This window comes from Bombina bombina, chromosome 7, assembly GCF_027579735.1.
Source record: "Bombina bombina isolate aBomBom1 chromosome 7, aBomBom1.pri, whole genome shotgun sequence".
In the NCBI taxonomy this organism is placed as follows: domain Eukaryota; kingdom Metazoa; phylum Chordata; class Amphibia; order Anura; family Bombinatoridae; genus Bombina; species Bombina bombina.
In genome coordinates this window covers 574,226,028-574,248,739 of record NC_069505.1, presented here as the reverse complement: position 1 = coordinate 574,248,739, position 22,712 = coordinate 574,226,028, and the positions used below count along the sequence as shown (strand labels likewise).

The 22,712-nt window shown below is 38.7% G+C and overlaps 1 protein-coding gene across 2 annotated transcripts in view; it reads left to right on the top strand.

Moving 5' to 3' along the window:
- Positions 1-22,712, top strand: part of LOC128667088 (complement C2) — a 263,324-nt gene that overhangs the window by 93,021 nt on the left and 147,591 nt on the right. For both annotated transcript variants that reach the window (XM_053721978.1, XM_053721979.1), the window contains exons 4-5: positions 6,242-6,415; positions 6,504-6,593. In XM_053721978.1, coding sequence (XP_053577953.1) covers positions 6,242-6,415; positions 6,504-6,593 — 264 coding nt within the window. The remainder of the gene's footprint in view (positions 1-6,241; positions 6,416-6,503; positions 6,594-22,712) is intronic.

Here is a 22,712-nt window from a genome sequence, read left to right as displayed (position 1 = left end):
TACATTAGCAAGAGCACTAGATGGCAGCACTATTTCCTGTCATGTAGCACTAATGTTATACATAAGCAAGAGAACTAGAGGGCAGCACTATTTCCAGTCATGTAGTACTAATGTTATACATTAGCAAGAACACTAGATGGCAGCACTATTTCCTGTCATGTAGTACTAATGTTATACATTAGCAAGAGCACTAGAGGGCAGCACTATTTCCTGTCATGTAGAGCTAATGTTATACATTAGCAAGAGCACTAAATGGCAGCACTATTTCCTGTCATGTAGTGCTAATGTTATACATTAACAAGAGCACTAGAGGGCAGCACTATTTCCTGTCATGTAGTACTAATGTTATACATTAGCAAGAGCACTAGATGGCAGCACTATTTCCTGTCATGTAGTACTAATGTTATACATTAACAAGAGCACTAGAGGGCAGCACTATTTCCTGTCATGTAGTACTAATGTTATACATTAGCAAGAGCACTAGAGGGCAGCACTATTTCCTGTCATGTAGAGCTAATGTTATACATTAGCAAGAACACTAGATAGCAGCACTATTTCCTGTCATGTAGTACTAATGTTATACATTAGCAAGAACACTAGATGGCAGCACTATTTCCTGTAATGTAGTGCTAATGTTATAAAATAGCAAGAGCACTAGATGGCAGCACTATGTCCTGTCATGTAGTACTAATGTTATACATTAGCAAGAGCACTAGAGGGCAGCACTATTTCCTGTCATGTAGTACTAATGTTATACATTAGCAAGAGCACTAGAGGGCAGCACTATTTCCTGTCATGTAGAGCTAATGTTATACATTAGCAAGAGCACTAGATGGCAGCACTATTTCCTGTCATGTAGTACTAATGTTATACATTAGCAAGAGCACTAGAGGGCGGCACTATTTCCTGTCATGTAGTACTAATGTTATACATTAGCAAGAGCACTAGATGGCAGCACTATTTCTTGTCATGTAGTACTAATGTTATATACTAGTAAGAGCACTAGATGGCAGCACTATTTCTTGTCATGTAGTACTAATGTTATACATTAGCAGGAGCACTAGATGGCAGCACTATTTCCTGTCATGTAGTACTAATGTTATACAATAGCAAGAGCACTAGAAGGCAGCACTATTTCCTGTCATGTAGTACTAATGTTATACATTAGCAAGTGCACTAGATGGCAGCACTATTTCCTGTCATGTAGTACTAATGTTATACATTAGCAAGAACACTAGATGGCAGCAGTATTTCCTGTCATATAGTACTAATGTTATACATTAGCAAGATCACTAGATGGCAGCACTATTTCCTGTCATGTAGTACTAATGTTGTACATTAGCAAGAGCACTAGATGGCAGCACTATTTCCTGTCATGTAGTACTAATGTTATACATTAGCAAGAGCACTAGATGGCAGCACTATTTCCTGTCATGTAGTACTAATGTTGTACATTAGCAAGAGCACTAGAGGGCAGCACTATTTCCTGTCATGTAGTACTAATGTTATCCATTAGCAAGATCACTAGAGGGCAGCACTATTTCCTGTCATGTAGTACTAATCTTATACAATAGCAAGAGCACTAGATGGCAGCACTATTTCCTGTCATGTAGTACTAATGTTATACGTTAGCAAGAGCACTAGATGGCAGCACTATTTCCTGTCATGTAGTACTAATGTTATACATTAGCAAGAGCACTAGATGGCAGCACTATTTCCTGTCACGTAGTACTAATGTTATACATTAGCAAGAGCACTAGAGGGCAGCACTATTTCCTGTCATGTAGTACTAATGTTATACATTAGCAAGAGCACTACATAGCAGCACTATTTCCTCTCATGTAGTACTAATGTTATCCATTAGCAAGATCACTAGAGGGCAGCACTATTTCCTGTCATGTAGTACTAATCTTATACAATAGCAAGAGCACTAGATGGCAGCACTATTTCCTGTCACGTAGTACTAATGTTATACATTAGCAAGAGCACTAGATGGCAGCACTATTTCCTGTCATGTAGTACTAATGTTATACATTAGCAAGAGCACTAGATGGCAGCACTATTTCCTGTCACGTAGTACTAATATTATACATTAGCAAGATCACTAGAGGGCAGCACTATTTCCTGTCATGTAGTTCTAATCTTATACAATAGCAAGAGCACTAGATGGCAGCACTATTTCTTGTCATGTAGTGCTAATGTTATACAATAGCAAGAGCACTAGATGGCAGCACTATTTCCTGTCACGTAGTACTAATGTTATACATTAGCAAGAGCACTAGATGGCAGCACTATTTCCTGTCATGTAGTACTAATGTTATACATTAACAAGAGCACTAGATGGCAGCACTATTTCCTGTCACGTAGTACTAATGTTATACATTAGCAAGAGCACTAGATGGCAGCACTATTTCCTGTCATGTAGTACTAATGTTATACATTAACAAGAGCACTAGATGGCAGCACTATTTCCTGTCACGTAGTACTAATGTTATACATTAGCAAGAGCACTAGATGGCAGCACTATTTCCTGTCATGTAGTACTAATGTTATACATTAGCAAGAACACTAGATGGCAGCACTATTTCCTGTCATATAGTGCTAATGTTATCTATTCGCAAGAGCACTACAGGGCAGCACTATTTCCTGTCATGTAGTACTAATGTTATACATTAGCAAGAGCACTAGATGGCAGCACTATTTCCTGTCATGTAGTGCTAATGTTATACATTAGCAAGATAACTAGATGGCAGCACTATTTCCTGTCATGTAGTACTAATGTTATACATTAGCAAGAGCACTAGATGGCAGCACTATTTCCTGTCATGTAGTACTAATGTTATACATTAGCAAGAGCACTAGATGGCAGCACTATTTCCTGTCATGTAGCACTAATGTTATACATAAGCAAGAGAACTAGAGGGCAGCACTATTTCCAGTCATGTAGTACTAATGTTATACATTAGCAAGAACACTAGATGGCAGCACTATTTCCTGTCATGTAGTACTAATGTTATACATTAGCAAGAGCACTAGAGGGCAGCACTATTTCCTGTCATGTAGAGCTAATGTTATACATTAGCAAAAGCACTAAATGGCAGCACTATTTCCTGTCATGTAGTGCTAATGTTATACATTAACAAGAGCACTAGAGGGCAGCACTATTTCCTGTCATGTAGTACTAATGTTATACATTAGCAAGAGCACTAGATGGCAGCACTATTTCCTGTCATGTAGTACTAATGTTATACATTAACAAGAGCACTAGAGGGCAGCACTATTTCCTGTCATGTAGTACTAATGTTATACATTAGCAAGAGCACTAGAGGGCAGCACTATTTCCTGTCATGTAGAGCTAATGTTATACATTAGCAAGAACACTAGATGGCAGCACTATTTCCTGTCATGTAGTACTAATGTTATACATTAGCAAGAACACTAGATGGCAGCACTATTTCCTGTAATGTAGTGCTAATGTTATAAAATAGCAAGAGCACTAGATGGCAGCACTATGTCCTGTCATGTAGTACTAATGTTATACATTAGCAAGAGCACTAGAGGGCAGCACTATTTCCTGTCATGTAGTACTAATGTTATACATTAGCAAGAGCACTAGAGGGCAGCACTATTTCCTGTCATGTAGAGCTAATGTTATACATTAGCAAGAGCACTAGATGGCAGCACTATTTCCTGTCATGTAGTACTAATGTTATACATTAGCAAGAGCACTAGAGGGCGGCACTATTTCCTGTCATGTAGTACTAATGTTATACATTAGCAAGAGCACTAGATGGCAGCACTATTTCTTGTCATGTAGTACTAATGTTATATACTAGTAAGAGCACTAGATGGCAGCACTATTTCTTGTCATGTAGTACTAATGTTATACATTAGCAGGAGCACTAGATGGCAGCACTATTTCCTGTCATGTAGTACTAATGTTATACAATAGCAAGAGCACTAGAAGGCAGCACTATTTCCTGTCATGTAGTACTAATGTTATACATTAGCAAGTGCACTAGATGGCAGCACTATTTCCTGTCATGTAGTACTAATGTTATACATTAGCAAGAACACTAGATGGCAGCAGTATTTCCTGTCATATAGTACTAATGTTATACATTAGCAAGATCACTAGATGGCAGCACTATTTCCTGCCATGTAGTACTAATGTTGTACATTAGCAAGAGCACTAGATGGCAGCACTATTTCCTGTCATGTAGTACTAATGTTATACATTAGCAAGAGCACTAGATGGCAGCACTATTTCCTGTCATGTAGTACTAATGTTGTACATTAGCAAGAGCACTAGAGGGCAGCACTATTTCCTGTCATGTAGTACTAATGTTATCCATTAGCAAGATCACTAGAGGGCAGCACTATTTCCTGTCATGTAGTACTAATCTTATACAATAGCAAGAGCACTAGATGGCAGCACTATTTCCTGTCATGTAGTACTAATGTTATACATTAGCAAGAGCACTAGATGGCAGCACTATTTCCTGTCATGTAGTACTAATGTTATACATTAGCAAGAGCACTAGATGGCAGCACTATTTCCTGTCACTTAGTACTAATGTTATACATTAGCAAGAGCACTAGAGGGCAGCACTATTTCCTGTCATGTAGTACTAATGTTATACATTAGCAAGAGCACTACATAGCAGCACTATTTCCTCTCATGTAGTACTAATGTTATCCATTAGCAAGATCACTAGAGGGCAGCACTATTTCCTGTCATGTAGTACTAATCTTATACAATAGCAAGAGCACTAGATGGCAGCACTATTTCCTGTCACGTAGTACTAATGTTATACATTAGCAAGAGCACTAGATGGCAGCACTATTTCCTGTCATGTAGTACTAATGTTATACATTAGCAAGAGCACTAGATGGCAGCACTATTTCCTGTCATGTAGTACTAATGTTATACATTAGCAAGATCACTAGAGGGCAGCACTATTTCCTGTCATGTAGTACTAATCTTATACAATAGCAAGAGCACTAGATGGCAGCACTATTTCTTGTCATGTAGTGCTAATGTTATACAATAGCAAGAGCACTAGATGGCAGCACTATTTCCTGTCACGTAGTACTAATGTTATACATTAGCAAGAGCACTAGATGGCAGCACTATTTCCTGTCATGTAGTACTAATGTTATACATTAACAAGAGCACTAGATGGCAGCACTATTTCCTGTCACGTAGTACTAATGTTATACATTAGCAAGAGCACTGGATGGCAGCACTATTTCCTGTCATGTAGTACTAATGTTATACATTAACAAGAGCACTAGATGGCAGCACTATTTCCTGTCACGTAGTGATCCAGATGCCTACCTAGGAATCTCTTTAGCAAAGAATAACTTGGGAACAAAGCAAATTGATAATACAAGTCAATTGGAAACTTTAAAATTATATGCTCTGTCTGAATCACAAAATAATTTTTTTGTAAAATTGCTACCATATTGTGCACCAGACAAGTTCACGCTCCTAAGCATACATCACTGCTTTCCAACAAAGGATACCAAGAGAAAAAATAAAAATTGATACTAGATTTCAATTAGAAAATTGTTTAAAGTTCAATGCTCTATCTGAATCATGAAAGAAAAATGTTTTTTTTACCCCTTGTTGTTCTGGAATGAATGCTTTATATGTTTCCCTTGATGAGCATTATTAAAGGGACAGTCTAGTCAAAATTAAACCTTCATAATTCAGACAGAGAATGCAATTTTAAACAACGTTCCATTTACTTGTATCATCAAATTTGCTTTGTTCTCTTGGTATTCTTTGTTTAAACTTAGGTAGGTTCATACGCTAATTTCTAAGCCTTTGAAGGCCGCCTCTTATCGCTGTGCATTTTATTAGCTTTTCACGGGTAGACAGCATTAGTTCATGTGTATAGATAACATTGAGCTCATGCACGTGAATTTACCAAGGAGTGAGCACTGATTGGCTAAAATGTATGTCTGTCAAAAGAACTGAAATAAGGGGGCAGTCTGCAGAGTCTTAGATACAAGGTAATCACAGAGGTAAAAAGTATATTTATATAACTGTATTGGTTATGCAAAACTGAGGAATGAGTAATAAAGAGATTAGCTATCTTTTTAAAGAATAACAAAACTGGAGTAGACTGTCCCTTTAACATTTACTTTTTTATACCATTTACTATTCACTATATACATGGGAACAGATGTCATATAGGGAAACTCACTATTTGTATGCCATTTTATCTCTAAGCTGGTTCCTGTCCTGACCCTGGAGTACCTATGGGGGCTATAAAAACTGGGATTCGATACAACACTGATGAAAAGGTGAGATATGAATGTTCACAGGGGATGACACTGATGGGAACACAAGAAAGGAAGTGCCAAGAGGTTGGACGGTGGAGTGGAACTGAAGTCAGCTGTCACTGTAAGTACTAGTCTCAGGAGCTGACAATCTAATTTCTACTAAATACTATTTTATATGTTAAAATTTTTCTTCCACCTTTTTTTTTTAGATCCATATTCCTTTGATCTTCCAGAGGATGTTGAAGAACAATTTAAAAGTTCAATTGCTGGGATTCTAAACACAGAACAAAAGCGCCAAAGTACTGGTTATAAATCTCATTTATACACATACGGCGTCTCTGTCATACAAAAGGCTATCTCTTATCACACATCACTATTCCTAACATATCTGGTATCATGTTATCTTAGTCATGGCTGTTTTTCATACAGAAAATATATTATGAACATTGTTAATTCCTCCCCCCCCCTTTCATAGCAATCACCTTGTAGGGCTCGATTTATCAAGTCTTCTCCCTCAAGCAGCGGTCGTCATACGACCGGGGAGATTGACAGCTCCTGCCCGTGCATGATGGGCTGTGCACGGGCAGGAGGCGGGATTGCACGCAAGGGCAAAATATAGTGCTCATGTCCAATGCTGAATTCCATCAGCGGATTGCTGCCCGCCAGAGGTGAGCTGGGGTAGACAGGGACGCATATGTACCCCCCTGTCTGCCCTTGCTTGATACATCTAGACCATAATATGGATTTGTGACTAATGTTCCCTCTAAGTCCAGTTTTGTGAGCGTTCCAGCAGTTAAACAGTTAATAAGGGAACAACACCTTGCAGTCTGCATTGTATAGTATTTGCTAATTGCTCTAATTAACTGTTTCACTACTGGGCTGCTCACAAAACTGGCGTTAGAGGGAACACTGTTGTGACCATAAATACATTGTGACCTTGCTGTTGCATTTGCACTGCTCGCAATAACCATTGCTCTACACTTGTAATTTAGGTAAGAACTATAATGTCAATGGCAAAAATAAATTAAACCATGCAGTTTTTGCACTAGAATTTCACTTTAAACGGACATCAAACTGAAATTATTTCTTCAATGATTTCGATAGAGCATGTCATTTTAAACAACTTTCCAATTAAATGTTGTTATTATTTAATTTGCTTAATTTTCTTGGTATCCTTTGCTGAAGAAGCAGCAAAGCACTACAGGGAGCTATTTAACACATTGGCCTCTATTTACCAATGTCTGTCGGACCTGATCCGACAGTGCGGATCAGGTCCGCCAGACCTCGCTGAATACGGAGAGCAATACGCTCGCCGTATTCAGCATTGCACCGGCAACTCACAAGAGCTGCTGGTGCAACGCCGCCCCCTGCAGACTCACGGCCAATGGGCCGCCAGCATGGAGGTGTCAATCAACACGATCGTACTTGATCAGGTTGAATCCCAGCGATGTCAGAGCAGGAGGACAGGTTATGGAGCAGCGGTCTTTGTGACCGCTGCTTCATAACTGCTGTTTCTGGCGAGCCTGCAGGCTCGCCAGAAACACGGGGCATCAAGCTCCATTCAGAGCTTGATAGATAGGCCCCATTGGGTGAACCAATAACATGGGTCATATTTGTGCAGCCACCAATTAGCAGCTCCTGAGCCTACTTAGGTATCCTTTTCAACAAAGGATACCAAGAGAAGAAAACAAATTAGACAATAGAAGTAAATTGCAAAGTTGTTTTAAAGTCAAATCACTTAGTAAACCCTGACAGCACGGGATACACACGTGTAAAAATTATCATCAGTCGAGAATACATTATAGTAACAATATATGTACACATTGGGGAGGTATTTGTCATCTTTATTGCTATATGGTTATCTGTTGGATGATTTTATTTTATGTAGTAACCCGAGCTGCTCAAGGTGTTCCATCAAAAGAGCTAACTTTAGTGCGTTCCATTAACTGTTCTAACTTCTGATGGGCTCTGTGACGTAGGTAGTGGAATGCTATGACTAAGAGCTGCGTCTGCGCAGTGTGTGTTTTTAATCAGACAGCTGACGGAACGTCACTTCTGTTCGCTAGTCTGATGGAGTCGCTGATCTGACAGCATGCCTAGAAACAAATAAGCTGCTGTGAAGTGAGTTGAAATACAATGCCTGTGTTTCTGGACCTCGATCCGATATAAATCGTCGCCCGCAAAAGCCGGCGACACCAAATTTTGCGTGGGTTTGGTATCACATATACGGCGTAACATAGAAGTTACGCTCGTATATTTCTGCCTTCGGACGTAGTTTTTTGGCCCATAGACAGGTATACTAAACCAGCGCAGTTTGGTATCCAGTATACAGCGTAAGGACTTACGTGGCGAAAATGGAGAAATCTTACTCCATTTTCACCTCGCCACAAATTGCAGGCGTAGTAAGCCTTACGCTGTGCATTGGAGCCCCGTAACTCCCTAAACTAGCTGCAAAATTAAACCTAACACCTAACGCATGCGCAATGTCTATCTACCTGTCAACCGCAAACTGCTAAATAAAACACCTAACACCTAACGCATGCGCAATGTCTATCTACCTGTCAACTGCGAACTGCTAAATAAAACACCTAACACATGCGAAATGTCTATCTACCTGTCAACCGCGATCCCCCGCCACAATCCCTAATAAAGTGTTTAACCCCTAAACCCCCGCTCCCGGACCCCGCCGCCAGCTACATTATCTATATCACCCCCTAATCTGAGCCCCCTACACCACCGCTAGATACATTAAATGTTTTACCCCCTAATGTGAGCCCCCTACCCCGCCGCCACCTACATTAACTATGTTACCCCCTAATATGATCCCCCTACACCCCCGCCACCTATTTAAACTATATTAACCCCTAATGTGAGCCCCCTAGACCGCCACCACCTATATTAAATTATTAACCCCTAATCTAATCCCCCTATACCGCCGCAACCTATATTAAATTATTAACCCCTAATCTAATCCCCCTATACCGCCGCCACCTATATTAACTATATTAACCCTAATTATATTAGGGTTAATATAGTTAATATAGTTATATTATATATATTAACTATATTAACTCTATCTAACTCTAACACCCCTAACTTAATTATTATTAAAATAAATCTAAATAATATTAATAATATTAACTAAATTATTCCTATTTAAAACTAAATACTTACTTATAAAATAAACCCTAACATAGCTACAATATAATTAATAATTACATTGTAGCTATTTTAGGATTTATTTTTATTTTACAGGTAACTTGGTATTTATTTTAACTAGGTACAATAGATATTAAATAGTTAATAACTATTTAATAGCTACCTAGTTAAAATAATTACCAATTTACCTGTAAAATAAATCCTAACCTAAGTTACAAATACACCTACACTATCAAATTAAATAAACTACAAATATCTAAACTAAAATACAATTAAATAAACTAAACTAAATTACAAAAAACCCCCCCACTAAATTACGAAAAATAAAAAAAGATTACAAGAATATTAAGCTAATTACACCTGTTCTAAGCCCCCTAATAAAATAACAAAGCCCCCCAAAATAAAAAAATTTCCCTACCCTAATCTAAATTACAAAAGTTAACAGCTCTTTTACCAGCCCTTAAAAGGGCTTTTTGCGGGGCATGCCCCAAAGTAATCAGCTCTTTTGCCTGTAAAAAAAAACAGAATACCACCCCCCAACATTACAACCCACCACCCACATACCCCTACTCTAAACCCACCCAAACCCCCCTTAAAAAAACCTAACACTAAGCCCCAGAAGATCTCCCTACCTTGAGTTGTCTTCACCCAGCCGGGCCGAATTCTTCATCCAATCCGGGCGATGTCTCTCTTCATCCAAGCGGCAAAGAAGTCTTCCATCCGGGCGATGTCTCCATCCAAGCGGCAAAGAAGAAGTCTTCCATCCCGGCGATGTCTTCATCCAAGCGGCAAAGAAGAGGTCCTCCATCAGGGCGAAGTTTTCCTCCAAGCGGCATCTTCAATCTTCTTTCTTCCGACCTCCGACACGGAACATCCAGCTGGCCCGGCGACTGAACGACGAATGAAGTTTCCTTTAAATGACGTCATCCAAGATGGCGTCCCTCGAATTCCGATTGGCTGATAGGATTCTATCAGCCAATTGGAATTAAGGTAAGAAAATCTGATTGGCTGATTCAATCAGCCAATCAGATACAAGTTCAATCCGATTGGCTGATCCAATCAGCCAATCAGATTGAGCTTGCATTCTATTGGCTGTTCCGATCAGGGGGATTAGATTAGGGGTAATACATTTATTATAGGTGGCGGCGGTGTAGGGGGATTTAGATTAGAGGCAAAAGAGCTGATTACTTTGTGACAATGCCCCGCAAAAAGCCCTTTTAAGGGCTGGTAAAAGAGCTGATTACTTTGGGGCAATGCCCCCAAAAAGCCCTTTTAAGGGCTGGCAATAGAGCTGTTACTTTGGGGCAATGCCACGCAAAAGGCCCTTTTAAGGGCTGGTAATAGAGCTGATTACTTTAGGGGAATTAGATTAGGGGTTAATGTATTTAATATAGCTTGCGGCGGTGTAGGGGGATTAAATTAGGGGTTAATACATTTAATATTAATGGCAGCGGTGTAGGGGGATTAGATTAGGGGTTAATACATTTAATATAGGTGGCGGCGGTGTAGGGGGATTAGATTAGGGGTTAATACATTTAATATAGGTGGCGGCGGTGTAGGGGGATCACATTAGGGGGTAATATATTTAATGTAGGTGGCGGCGGGGTCCGGGTGCGGCGGTTTAGGGGTTAATAACTTTATTAGGTGGCGGCGGGGTCCGGAAGCGGCGGTTTAGGGGTTAATTTTTTATTGTTAGGAGTGAGAGGGGGGATTGTGGATAGAGGGGTATACGTGTTGGACTAAGTTTGGGAGGCGTGTTAGACAGTACGGGAGATTTAATACTTTAGTCAGTTTTTGTAGGCGCCGGCAGTTTCTAAAGTGCCGTAAGTCACTGGCGACTCCAGAAATTTGTACTTACACAGATTTCTGGACATCGCTAGTTTATCTGACTTACGGCACTTTAGCAATTGCCGGCAGGGTATATTGGATAGCTCGAGTTGCGAGCTGAAACTACGGGCGGCGGGGGTTCCCTCGCTTGCGCCGCAAACTACGACGTACAGGGAGTGCAGAATTATTAGGCAAGTTGTATTTTTGAGGATTCATTTTATTATTGAACAACAACCATGTTCTCAATGAACCCAAAAAACTCATTAATATCAAAGCTGAATAGTTTTGGAAGTAGTTTTTAGTTTGTTTTTAGTTATAGCTATTTTAGGGGGATATCTGTGTGTGCAGGTGACTATTACTGTGCATAATTATTAGGCAACTTAACAAAAAACAAATATATACCCATTTCAATTATTTATTTTTACCAGGGAAACCAATATAACATCTCAACATTCACAAATATACATTTCTGACATTCAAAAACAAAACAAAAACAAATCAGTGACCAATATAGCCACCTTTCTTTGCAAGGACACTCAAAAGCCTGCCATCCATGGATTCTGTCAATGTTTTGATCTGTTCACCATCAACATTGCGTGCAGCAGCAACCACAGCCTCCCAGACACTGTTCAGAGAGGTGTACTGTTTTCCCTCCTTGTAAATCTCACATTTGATGATGGACCACAGGTTCTCAATGGGGTTCAGATCAGGTGAACAAGGAAGCCATGTCATTAGATTTTCTTCTTTTATACCCTTTCTTGCCAGCCACGCTGTGGAGTACTTGGACGCGTCTGATGGAGCATTGTCCTGCATGAAAATCATGTTTTTCTTGAAGGATGCAGACTTCTTCCTGTACCACTGCTTGAAGAAGGTGTCTTCCAGAAACTGGCAGTAGGACTGGGAGTTGAGCTTGACTCCATCCTCAACCCGAAAAGGCCCCACAAGCTCATCTTTGATGATACCAGCCCAAACCAGTACTCCACCTCCACCTTGCTGGCGTCTGAGTCGGACTGGAGCTCTCTGCCCTTTACCAATCCAGCCACGGGCCCATCCATCTGGCCCATCAAGACTCACTCTCATTTCATCAGTCCATAAAACCTTAGAAAAATCAGTCTTGAGATATTTCTTGGCCCAGTCTTGACGTTTCAGCTTGTGTGTCTTGTTCAGTGGTGGTCGTCTTTCAGCCTTTCTTACCTTGGCCATGTCTCTGAGTATTGCACACCTTGTGCTTTTGGGCACTCCAGTGATGTTGCAGCTCTGAAATATGGCCAAACTGGTGGCAAGTGGCATCTTGGCAGCTGCACGCTTGACTTTTCTCAGTTCATGGGCAGTTATTTTGTGCCTTGGTTTTTCCACACGCTTCTTGCGACCCTGTTGACTATTTTGAATGAAACGCTTGATTGTTCGATGATCACGCTTCAGAAGCTTTGCAATTTTAAGAGTGCTGCATCCCTCTGCAAGATATCTCACTATTTTTTACTTTTCTGAGCCTGTCAAGTCCTTCTTTTGACCCATTTTGCCAAAGGAAAGGAAGTTGCCAAATAATTATGCACACCTGCTATAGGGTGTTGATGTCATTAGACCACACCCCTTCTCATTACAGAGATGCACATCACCTAATATGCTTAATTGGTAGTAGGCTTTCGAGCCTATACAGCTTGGAGTAAGACAACATGCATAAAGAGGATGATGTGGTCAAAATACTCATTTGCCCTGTATATCGGATCGCGCCCCTGATGCTAAACACTGATGGGGGGTGGATCAGACTACTCCAGACACCATGGCGTTGTAAGTAATTTTGCTTATTTTTGAAAATTATTTTAAAATACTTGCCAGCAATTTTTAAACAATTTTTTTTATGAAAACTATTTTTACCTAATTAGCCCTTTTAGGATATGCACAGATCTCAACCTGTTTTATGTCTCTTTAAACCAGTAGATCCTGGCTTTGGATTCTGTGAGGCTGTTGATGATGCTTTGTTTGTTTAGTTTTGTTGTGTTAAAGAGACAGTCAACACCAAAATTGTTATTGTGTGAGATTAATCCGTATAATAGTGTCACCCAAATTTATAAGTTAGTAGATGAGTAGATAACATACGTCTATATCTCAAGATTTAAAGTGATACACACACACTCAATATTATTATTTTTGATACCTTCAGCTTATTTTAGCGCACTTACTCCCACCCAAATATTAGCATTTTAACTTGAAAAGAACAAAGGATCTTTTCAAACTGTAAAGTGTTTGGTATATTTTATTTCCAGCGCTCTACTATACTACTATATATACACGTAGAGAGAGAATACCTCACAGTAGTACAAATAGGGATATCTCGTCAAACTTAATGTGACAGGTACCACGCCCCTTTATATGCAAACCACGCCCCTTTATAGGCAAATCTCCGCCCCTTTATAGGCAAATTCACGCCCCTTTATAGGCAGATTCACGCCCCTTTATAGGCAGATCCCCGCCCCTTTATATGCAGATCCCTGCCCACTCTCCTCCCAATATTTCCACCCTACCCGTCCACTATTTTCCATATTTTACGCCCCTTTTATGGCTTCTTCTAAGAGCATTTTAACATTTATTTTAATGTTAAAATAATAAACAATATAATTTTATTTTAAATAGTGTTGTGTTAATGTTTTATATATCATTTAACTGATATTTTGTAACATTTCAATGCGATTAAATAAAGCGCAGAATTTATTTTATTTTTTAAAACTTTTATTTGAGTCATAAAGCAGAAAAAAAAAAAAAAAAAAGTTTTATACAGAAAACAACATTTGATAAAATTTACAAAGTCAACCACGTTGTAGGATTAAAAAGTGATCTAGGTCTTTTCTTTGATATCAGGTAACCTTGAGGTGTAGTTAGTTCCATGGTGGGTGTTGAAGGTGATGGTAAAATATCATGTTGCGGCAATGTCTCTGGTAAATGAGTAATATCCCTAATTTCCATTTTTAGATGTTCAAAATTATCCCCTTTTTCTAGCATTACCAATAACTGACGATGGAATATTCAGTTCAGCCATAGCTTTCATAAAAGACTCCCAACCTTGCGGTGTTTTCCGCATGGTCACATTGTGACTTTGTGTAGCGCAACGTACTAAGTCTAGTATGTTTGAACCAATAATTGTTTGGTTTTTGTAAACAAACTCCCCATTATCATTCCAATAAGTTATATGTTTGGATTGTGCCATTTTAGAAAGAAGTAATTCAGCATTTTTCTTAAACCTGTCATGCACATTGTTAACAACTTCATGAAATATTCTATCACCCTTTTCAATAGATACACTACTTGTGTTATTATCAGTGTGAATAGGATCTCCTGGGGGCATTAAAAGTCTTAAAGTAGTGTTGTCTCTAGAATTTTGTTTAGCAAACACCAGATATTTTTGCAATGCAGCATTGTACTTTTTATTTTTTACATCTTCAGGTAAATTAGAATTATTTAATATATCAGCAATTTCATCTTCCAAGCGTGTTGTAACTGCGTGACGAATATCTGTATCACCCTGTTGTGTACGTTTCAAGCGGTCCACATCCTGTTTTGGTAACAGGTACATTTTTTGAGTATGCTCCATTAACGGTTAGTTAACAGACTTGTCAGTAGAGGTATAGCAAAGCCTAAAAGTGGTGCTAAAAATCCACCAGATTGATTTACCAGCTTCTTCTTTTTGCTAATCGATATTGTCCTATTACTAAGACTTTTTATAATTTTGCTCCACTTTTTAAGACGTCCTTTCTGCTTTGCTGTCAAGGGCAATGTACCTTTTAAAATGTTCAGTGCTATTTCACATATAGCAGATATTAAGTCTGTAGAAGCACCACGTAAAATAGTCTTTCTCTGTGTTGGTGAGGCATGACTTAACGTTTTTAAAGCTTCCCAATTGCGGAATAGCCTGCTAGACATGTTTACACGCTCCTAATGTTTTAAGTTGAATGATGGATAAACCAAAAAACTTTACTTTTTAGAGGGCGACTTTTTAAAAATATATGCAACAGGTGTATCTGGTGGGAAGAGACATGTCCTTAACCTGAACTCATCAGGTATGGTGGCTCTTAAATCTACTAACAAATAACCATAAGGGATATGTGTGGCATCTTCAAAAGCTTCTAAAAAGTAATTAGATTTCCCAGGGTACATCTGTCGTGCTAAAGTAGTGATTTGTAACTTATCTCTTGGGTTTTTGAAAAGTACCATATATTTTGTGTTTAAAGTGATAGTTCTGGCTTTTTTATCCTGACAAAAAACATTTTGTACACGATACATGATACTCAGATTCCTGTGGTGTACATATTTTGTAAATGCCTTCTCAATTTCAGAACTGTCACTGGCAGCTTCCATCAAATCATCAACAATTGTTAAATTAATTTTATCAGGTGGAAATAAATCATCATCGACAAATGTATTTGGAAGACCTTCTATAAATTTAATATATGGAAAAGTATATAATAATTCATCATACAATTTTTGCCAGCATGCATAAAACCACACAATATTATCAGGTTTGTGGGACAGAAGTGTGTCAGAATGTTGTAAAATACAGCATATGCCAGACTTGAATTGTACAGAGTACTGGACAGTCTGCAAGAGAGGTGCCTCTATCATGACACAGATTCTGTAATATTTGTGAGCAAGGACGGTGACTGGAATCCACCTCTGGGTGATTATCTAGGGGAGTTAACTAGTGAACTACTGACCGGAGAACACATCACAGAGTTTGTTTCTGCAGGTCCCAAGACGTATGGGTATAAACTGAGCAATGGAAAAACAAATCTTAAAGTAAAGGGGATAACCTTGAACACTGCTAACACAGATATAATCAATTTTGAAAGCTTAAAAGACTTGGTGTTGGACTACCCTTTAAATTGTAACATAGACAATCAAAAAAGACTTGTGGTAGAGCAACAGTGTATTACCAGAAACAAACGCTACTGGCAGATTGAGACACGTCCATTAAGGAAAACACAAAAGTGTGTTTATACAAAAAGAAAGTTATCACACGATTTTACGACACTACCATTTGGTTACTAATATAACACTAACAATGGACACGCGTTTGCAACACCCTTTTTCTTGTATTTTAGCAGGTCCTTCAAATTCAGGCAAAAGCTATTTTGTAAAACAAATTTTACAACATTCTGACACACTTCTGTACCACAAACCTGATAATATTGTGTGGTTTTATGCATGCTGGCAAAAATTGTATGATGAATTATTATATACTTTTCCATATATTAAATTTATAGAAGGTCTTCCAAACACATTTGTCGATGATGATTTATTTCCACCTGATAAAATGAATTTAACAATTGTTGATGATTTGATGGAAGCTGCCAGTGACAGTTCTGAAATTGAGAAGGCATTTACAAAATATGTACACCACAGGAATCTGAGTATCATGTATCGTGTACAAAATGTTTTTTGTCAGGGTAAAAAAAAACAGAACTATCACTTTAAACACAAAATATATGGTACTTTTTAAAAACCCAAGAGATAAGTTACAAATTACTACTTTAGCACGACAGATGTACCCTGGCAAATCTAATTACTTTTTAGAAGCTTTTGAAGATGCCACACATATCCCTTATGGTTATTTGTTAGTAGATTTAAGAGCCACCACACCTGATGAGTTCAGGTTAAGGACATGTCTCTTCCCACCAGATACACCTGTTGCATATATTTTTAAAAAGTCGCCCTCTAAAAAGTAAAGTTTTTTGGTTTATCCATCATTCAACTTAAAACATTAGGAGTGTGTAAACATGTCTAGCAGGCTATTCTGCAATTGGGAAGCTTTAAAAACGTTAAGTCATGCCTCACCAACACAGAGAAAGACTATTTTACGTGGTGCTTCTACAGACTTAATGGGGTCGATCCGATATAAAGCGTCTCCCGCAAAAGCCGGCGACGCCAATAATTGCGCGGATTTGGTATCCTATATACGGCGTAAGCTAGAAGTTACGCCCGTATATTTCTGCCGTCGCCCGCAGTTTTTTGGGACATAGGCAGGTATACCAAACCCGCACAATTTGGTATCCAATATGCAGCGTAAGGACTTACGTGGCGAGAATGGAGAAAACTTACTCCATTTTCACCTCGCCACAAAAAGCAGCCGTAAGAAGCCTTACGCTGACTATTGGAGCCCCGTAACTCCCTAAACTAGCTGCTAAAATAAACCTAACACCTAACGCATGCGCAATGTCTATCTCCCTGTCAACCGCGATCTTCTAAAATAAACCTAACACCTAACGCATGCGCAATGTCTATCTCCCTGTCAACCGCGATCCCCCCCCCCCCGAAATCCCTAATAAAGTTATTACCCCCTAAAACGCCGCTCCCGTACCCCGCCGCCAGCTATATTATATCTATAACCCCCTAAAGTGAGCCCCTAACACCGCCGCCATCTATATTACAATTATTAACCCCTAATGTAAGCCCCTTACACCGCCGCCATCTCTATTAAAATGATTAACCCCTAATTTAATCTACCTACCCCGCCGCCAGCTATGTTATCTATATTAACCCTAAGTATATTATAGTTAATATAGTTATTACATTATATATATTAACTATATTAACCCTAATTATATTAGGGTTAATATAGTTACTATAGTATTTATATTAACTATATTAACTCTATCTAACCCTAACACCCCTAACTATATTTATATTAAATTAATCTAATTAATTTATAAACTAAAATATTCCTATTTAAATCTAAATACTTACCTATAAAATAAACCCTAAGATAGCTACAATATAATTAATAATTACATTGTAGCTATGTTAGGGTTAATATTTATTTTACAGGTAAATAGTTAATTATTTTAACTAGGTATAATAGATATTAAATAGTTATTAACTATTTAATATCTATCTAGTTAAAATAATTACCCAATTACCTGTAAAATAAATCCTAACCTAAGTTACAAATACACCTACACTATCAATAAATTAAATAAACTACAAACATCTATCTAAAAATACAATTAAATTAACTAAACTAAATTACAAAAAAAAATAAAACACTAAATTACAAAAAATAAAAAAAGGATTACAAGATTTTTAAGCTAATTACACCTATTCTAAGCCCCCTAATAAAATAATAAACCCCCAAAATAACAAAACTTCCCTGCCCTATTCTAAATTAAACAAATTTCAAAGCTCTTTACCTTACCAGCCCTTAAAAGGGCCTTTTGTGGGGCATGCCCCAAAGAATTCAGCTCTTTTGCATTCAATAAATACAATCCCCCCCCCCCCCCATTACAACCCACCACCCACATACCCCTATTCTAAACCCACCCAAACCCCCCTTAAAAAATCCTAACACTACCCCCCTGGAGATCTCCCTACCTTGTCTTCACCACACCGGGCCGAACTCCTGATCCGATCCGGGCGATGTCGTCCTCCAAGCGGCAAAGAAGAAATCTTCCTCCGGCGATGTCGTCCTCCAAGCGGCAAAGAAGAATTCTTCCTCCGGCGACGTCTTCCTCCAAGCGGCAGCAAAGTCTTCATTCTTCCGGCGGCATCTTCAATCTTCTTTCTTCGCTCCGCCGCCGCGGAGCATCCATCCCGGCCGACTGCTAAACTTGGAATGAGGTACCTTTAAATGACGTCATCCAAGATGGCGTCCGCCGAATTCTGATTGGCTGATAGGATTCTATCAGCCAATCGGAATTAAGTTAAAAAAATCTGATTGGCTGATTGAATCAGCCAATCAGATTCAAGTTCAATCCGATTGGCTGATCCAATCAGCCAATCAGATTGAGCTCGCATTCTATTGGCTGTTCCGATCAGCCAATAGAATGCGAGCTCAATCTGATTGGCTGATTGGATCAGCCAATCGGATTGAACTTGAATCTGATTGGCTGATTCAATCAGCCAATCAGATTTTTTTAACTTAATTCCGATTGGCTGATAGAATCCTATCAGCCAATCGGAATTCGGCGGACGCCATCTTGGATGACGTCATTTAAAGGTACCTCATTCCAAGTTTAGCAGTCGGCCGGGATGGATGCTCCGCGGCGGCGGAGCGAAGAAAGAAGATTGAAGATGCCGCCGGAAGAATGAAGACTTTGCTGCCGCTTGGAGGAAGACGTCGCCGGAGGAAGAATTCTTCTTTGCCGCTTGGAGGACGACATCGCCGGAGGAAGATTTCTTCTTTGCCGCTTGGAGGACGACATCGCCCGGATCGGATCAGGAGTTCGGCCCGGTGTGGTGAAGACAAGGTAGGGAGATCTTCAGGGGGGTAGTGTTAGGATTTTTTAAGGGGGGTTTGGGTGGGTTTAGAATAGGGGTATGTGGGTGGTGGGTTGTAATGGGGGGGGGGGATTGTATTTATTGAATGCAAAAGAGCTGAATTCTTTGGGGCATGCCCCACAAAAGGCCCTTTTAAGGGCTGGTAAGGTAAAGAGCTTTGAAATTTGTTTAATTTAGAATAGGGCAGGGAAGTTTTGTTATTTTGGGGGTTTATTATTTTATTAGGGGGCTTAGAATAGGTGTAATTAGCTTAAAAATCTTGTAATCCTTTTTTTATTTTTTGTAATTTAGTGTTTTATTTTTTTTTGTAATTTAGTTTAGTTAATTTAATTGTATTTTTAGATAGATGTTTGTAGTTTATTACATTTATTGATAGTGTAGGTGTATTTATTTTACAGGTAATTGGGTAATTATTTTAACTAGGTAGATATTAAATAGTTAATAACTATTTAATATCTATTATACCTAGTTAAAATAATTAACTATTTACCTGTAAAATAAATATTAACCCTAACATAGCTACAATGTAATTATTAATTATATTGTAGCTATCTTAGGGTTTATTTTATAGGTAAGTATTTAGATTTAAATAGGAATATTTTAGTTTATAAATTAATTAGATTAATTTAATATAAATATAGTTAGGGGTGTTAGGGTTAGATAGAGTTAATATAGTTAATATAAATACTATATTAACTACATTAACCCTAATATAATTAGGGTTAATATAGTTAATATATATAATGTAATAACTATATTAACTATAATATACTTAGGGTTAATATAGATAACATAGCTGGCGGCGGGGTAGGTAGATTAAATTAGGGGTTAATCATTTTAATAGAGATGGCGGCGGTGTAAGGGGCTCACTTTAGGGGGTTATAGATATAATATAGCTGGCGGCGGGGTACGGGAGCGGCGGTTTAGGGGTTAATAACTTTATTAGGTTGCGGCGGGGTAAAGGAGCGGCGGTTTAGGGGTTAATAGCATTTTTATTGTTAGGCTAGTGAGGGGGGATAGCGGATAGAGGGTTAGACAGTGCGGGCTATGTTAGGGAGGCGTGTTAGACAGTGCGGGCTATGTTAGGGAGGCGTGTTAGACAGTGCGGGCTATGTTAGGGAGGCGTGTTAGACAGTGCGGGTGTTTTAGACTTTAGTCAGGTTTTATAGGCGCCGGCAGATTCTAACGTGGCGCAAGTCACTGGCGACGCCAGAAATTTGTACTTACGCAGATTTCTGGACATCGCTGGTTTGTGAGACTTACGGCACGTTAGCATCTGACGGCGACTTATATGGGATGGCTCGAGTTGCGAGCTGAAACTGCGGGCGACGCCGGTCTCCTCGCTTGCGCCGCAAACTGCGATCGATATCGGATCGCGCCCAATATCTGCTATATGTGAAATAGCACTGAACATTTTAAAAGGTAGATTGCCCTTGACAGCAAAGCAGAAAGGACGTCTTAAAAAGTGGAGCAAAATTATAAAAAGTCTTAGTAATAGGACAATATCGATTAGCAAAAAGAAGAAGCTGGTAAATCAATCTGGTGGATTTTTAGCACCACTTTTAGGCTTTGCTATACCTCTACTGACTGTCTCTTAACTAACCGTTAATGGAGCATACTCAAAAAATGTACCTGGTACCAAAACAGGATGTGGACCGCTTGAAACGTACACAACAGGGTGATACAGATATTCGTCACGCAGTTACAACACGCTTGGATGATGAAATTGCTGATATCTTAAATAATTCTAATTTACCTGAAGATGTAAAAATTAAAAAGTACAATGCTGCATTGCAAAAATATCTGGTGTTTGCTAAATAAAATTCTAGAGAGAATATTACTTTAAGACTTTTAATGCCCCCAGGAGAACCTATTCACACTGATAATAACACAAGTAGTGTATCTATTGAAAAGGGTGATAGAATATTTCATGAAGTTGTTAACAATGTGCATGACAGGTTTAAGAAAAATGCTGAATTACTTCTTTCTAAAATGGCACAATCCAAACATATAACTAATTGGAATGATAATGGGGAGTTTGTTTACAAAAACCAAACAATTATTGGTTCAAACATACTAGACTTAGTATGTTGCGCTACACAAAGTCACAATGTGACCATGCGCAAAACACCGCAAGGTTGGGAGTCTTTTATGAAAGCTATGGCTGAACTAAATATTCCATCGTCAGTTATTGGTAATGCTAGAAAAAGGGATAATTTTGAACATCTAAAAATGGAAATTAGGGATATTACTCATTTACCAGAGACATTGCCGCAACATGATATTTTACCATCACCTTCAACACCCACCATGGGACTAACTACACCTCAAGGTTACCTGACATCAAAGAAAAGACCTAAATCACTTTTTAATCCTTCAACGTGGTTGACTTTGTAAATTTTATCAAATGTTGTTTTCTGTATAAAACTTTTTTTTTTTTTTTTCTGCTTTATGACTCAAATAAAAGTTTTAAAAAAGAAAATAAATTCTGCGCTTTATTTAATCGCATTGAAATGTTACAAAATATCAGTTAAATGATACATAAAACATTAACACAACACTATTTAAAATAAATTATATTGTTTATTATTTTAACATTAAAATAAATGTTAAAATGCTCTTAAAAGAAGCCATAAAAGGGAATTATTTTAACATTAAAATAAATGTTAAAATGCTCTTAGAAGAAGCCATAAAAGGGGCGTAAAATATGGAAAATAGTGGGCGGGGATCTGCATATAAAGGGGCGGGGATCTGCCTATAAAGGGGCGTGAATCTGCCTATAAAGGGGCGTGAATTTGCCTATAAAGGGGCGGAGATTTGCCTATAAAGGGGCGTGGTTTGCATATAAAGGGGCATGGTACCTGTCACATTAAGTTTGACGAGATATCCCTATTTGTACTACTCCTCACATATGCACACAAACAGACACACACACACATGCACACACACACAGACATGCACACGTACACATGCACACACACACACACACATGCACACATACAGACAGACAGACGCACACACACGCAGACATGCACACACACATGCACGCACACATGCACGCACACATGCACACACACATATGCACACACACACAGACACACACACAAACATATGCATGCACGCACACACACAGACACACACACACACACATGCACACACACACATGC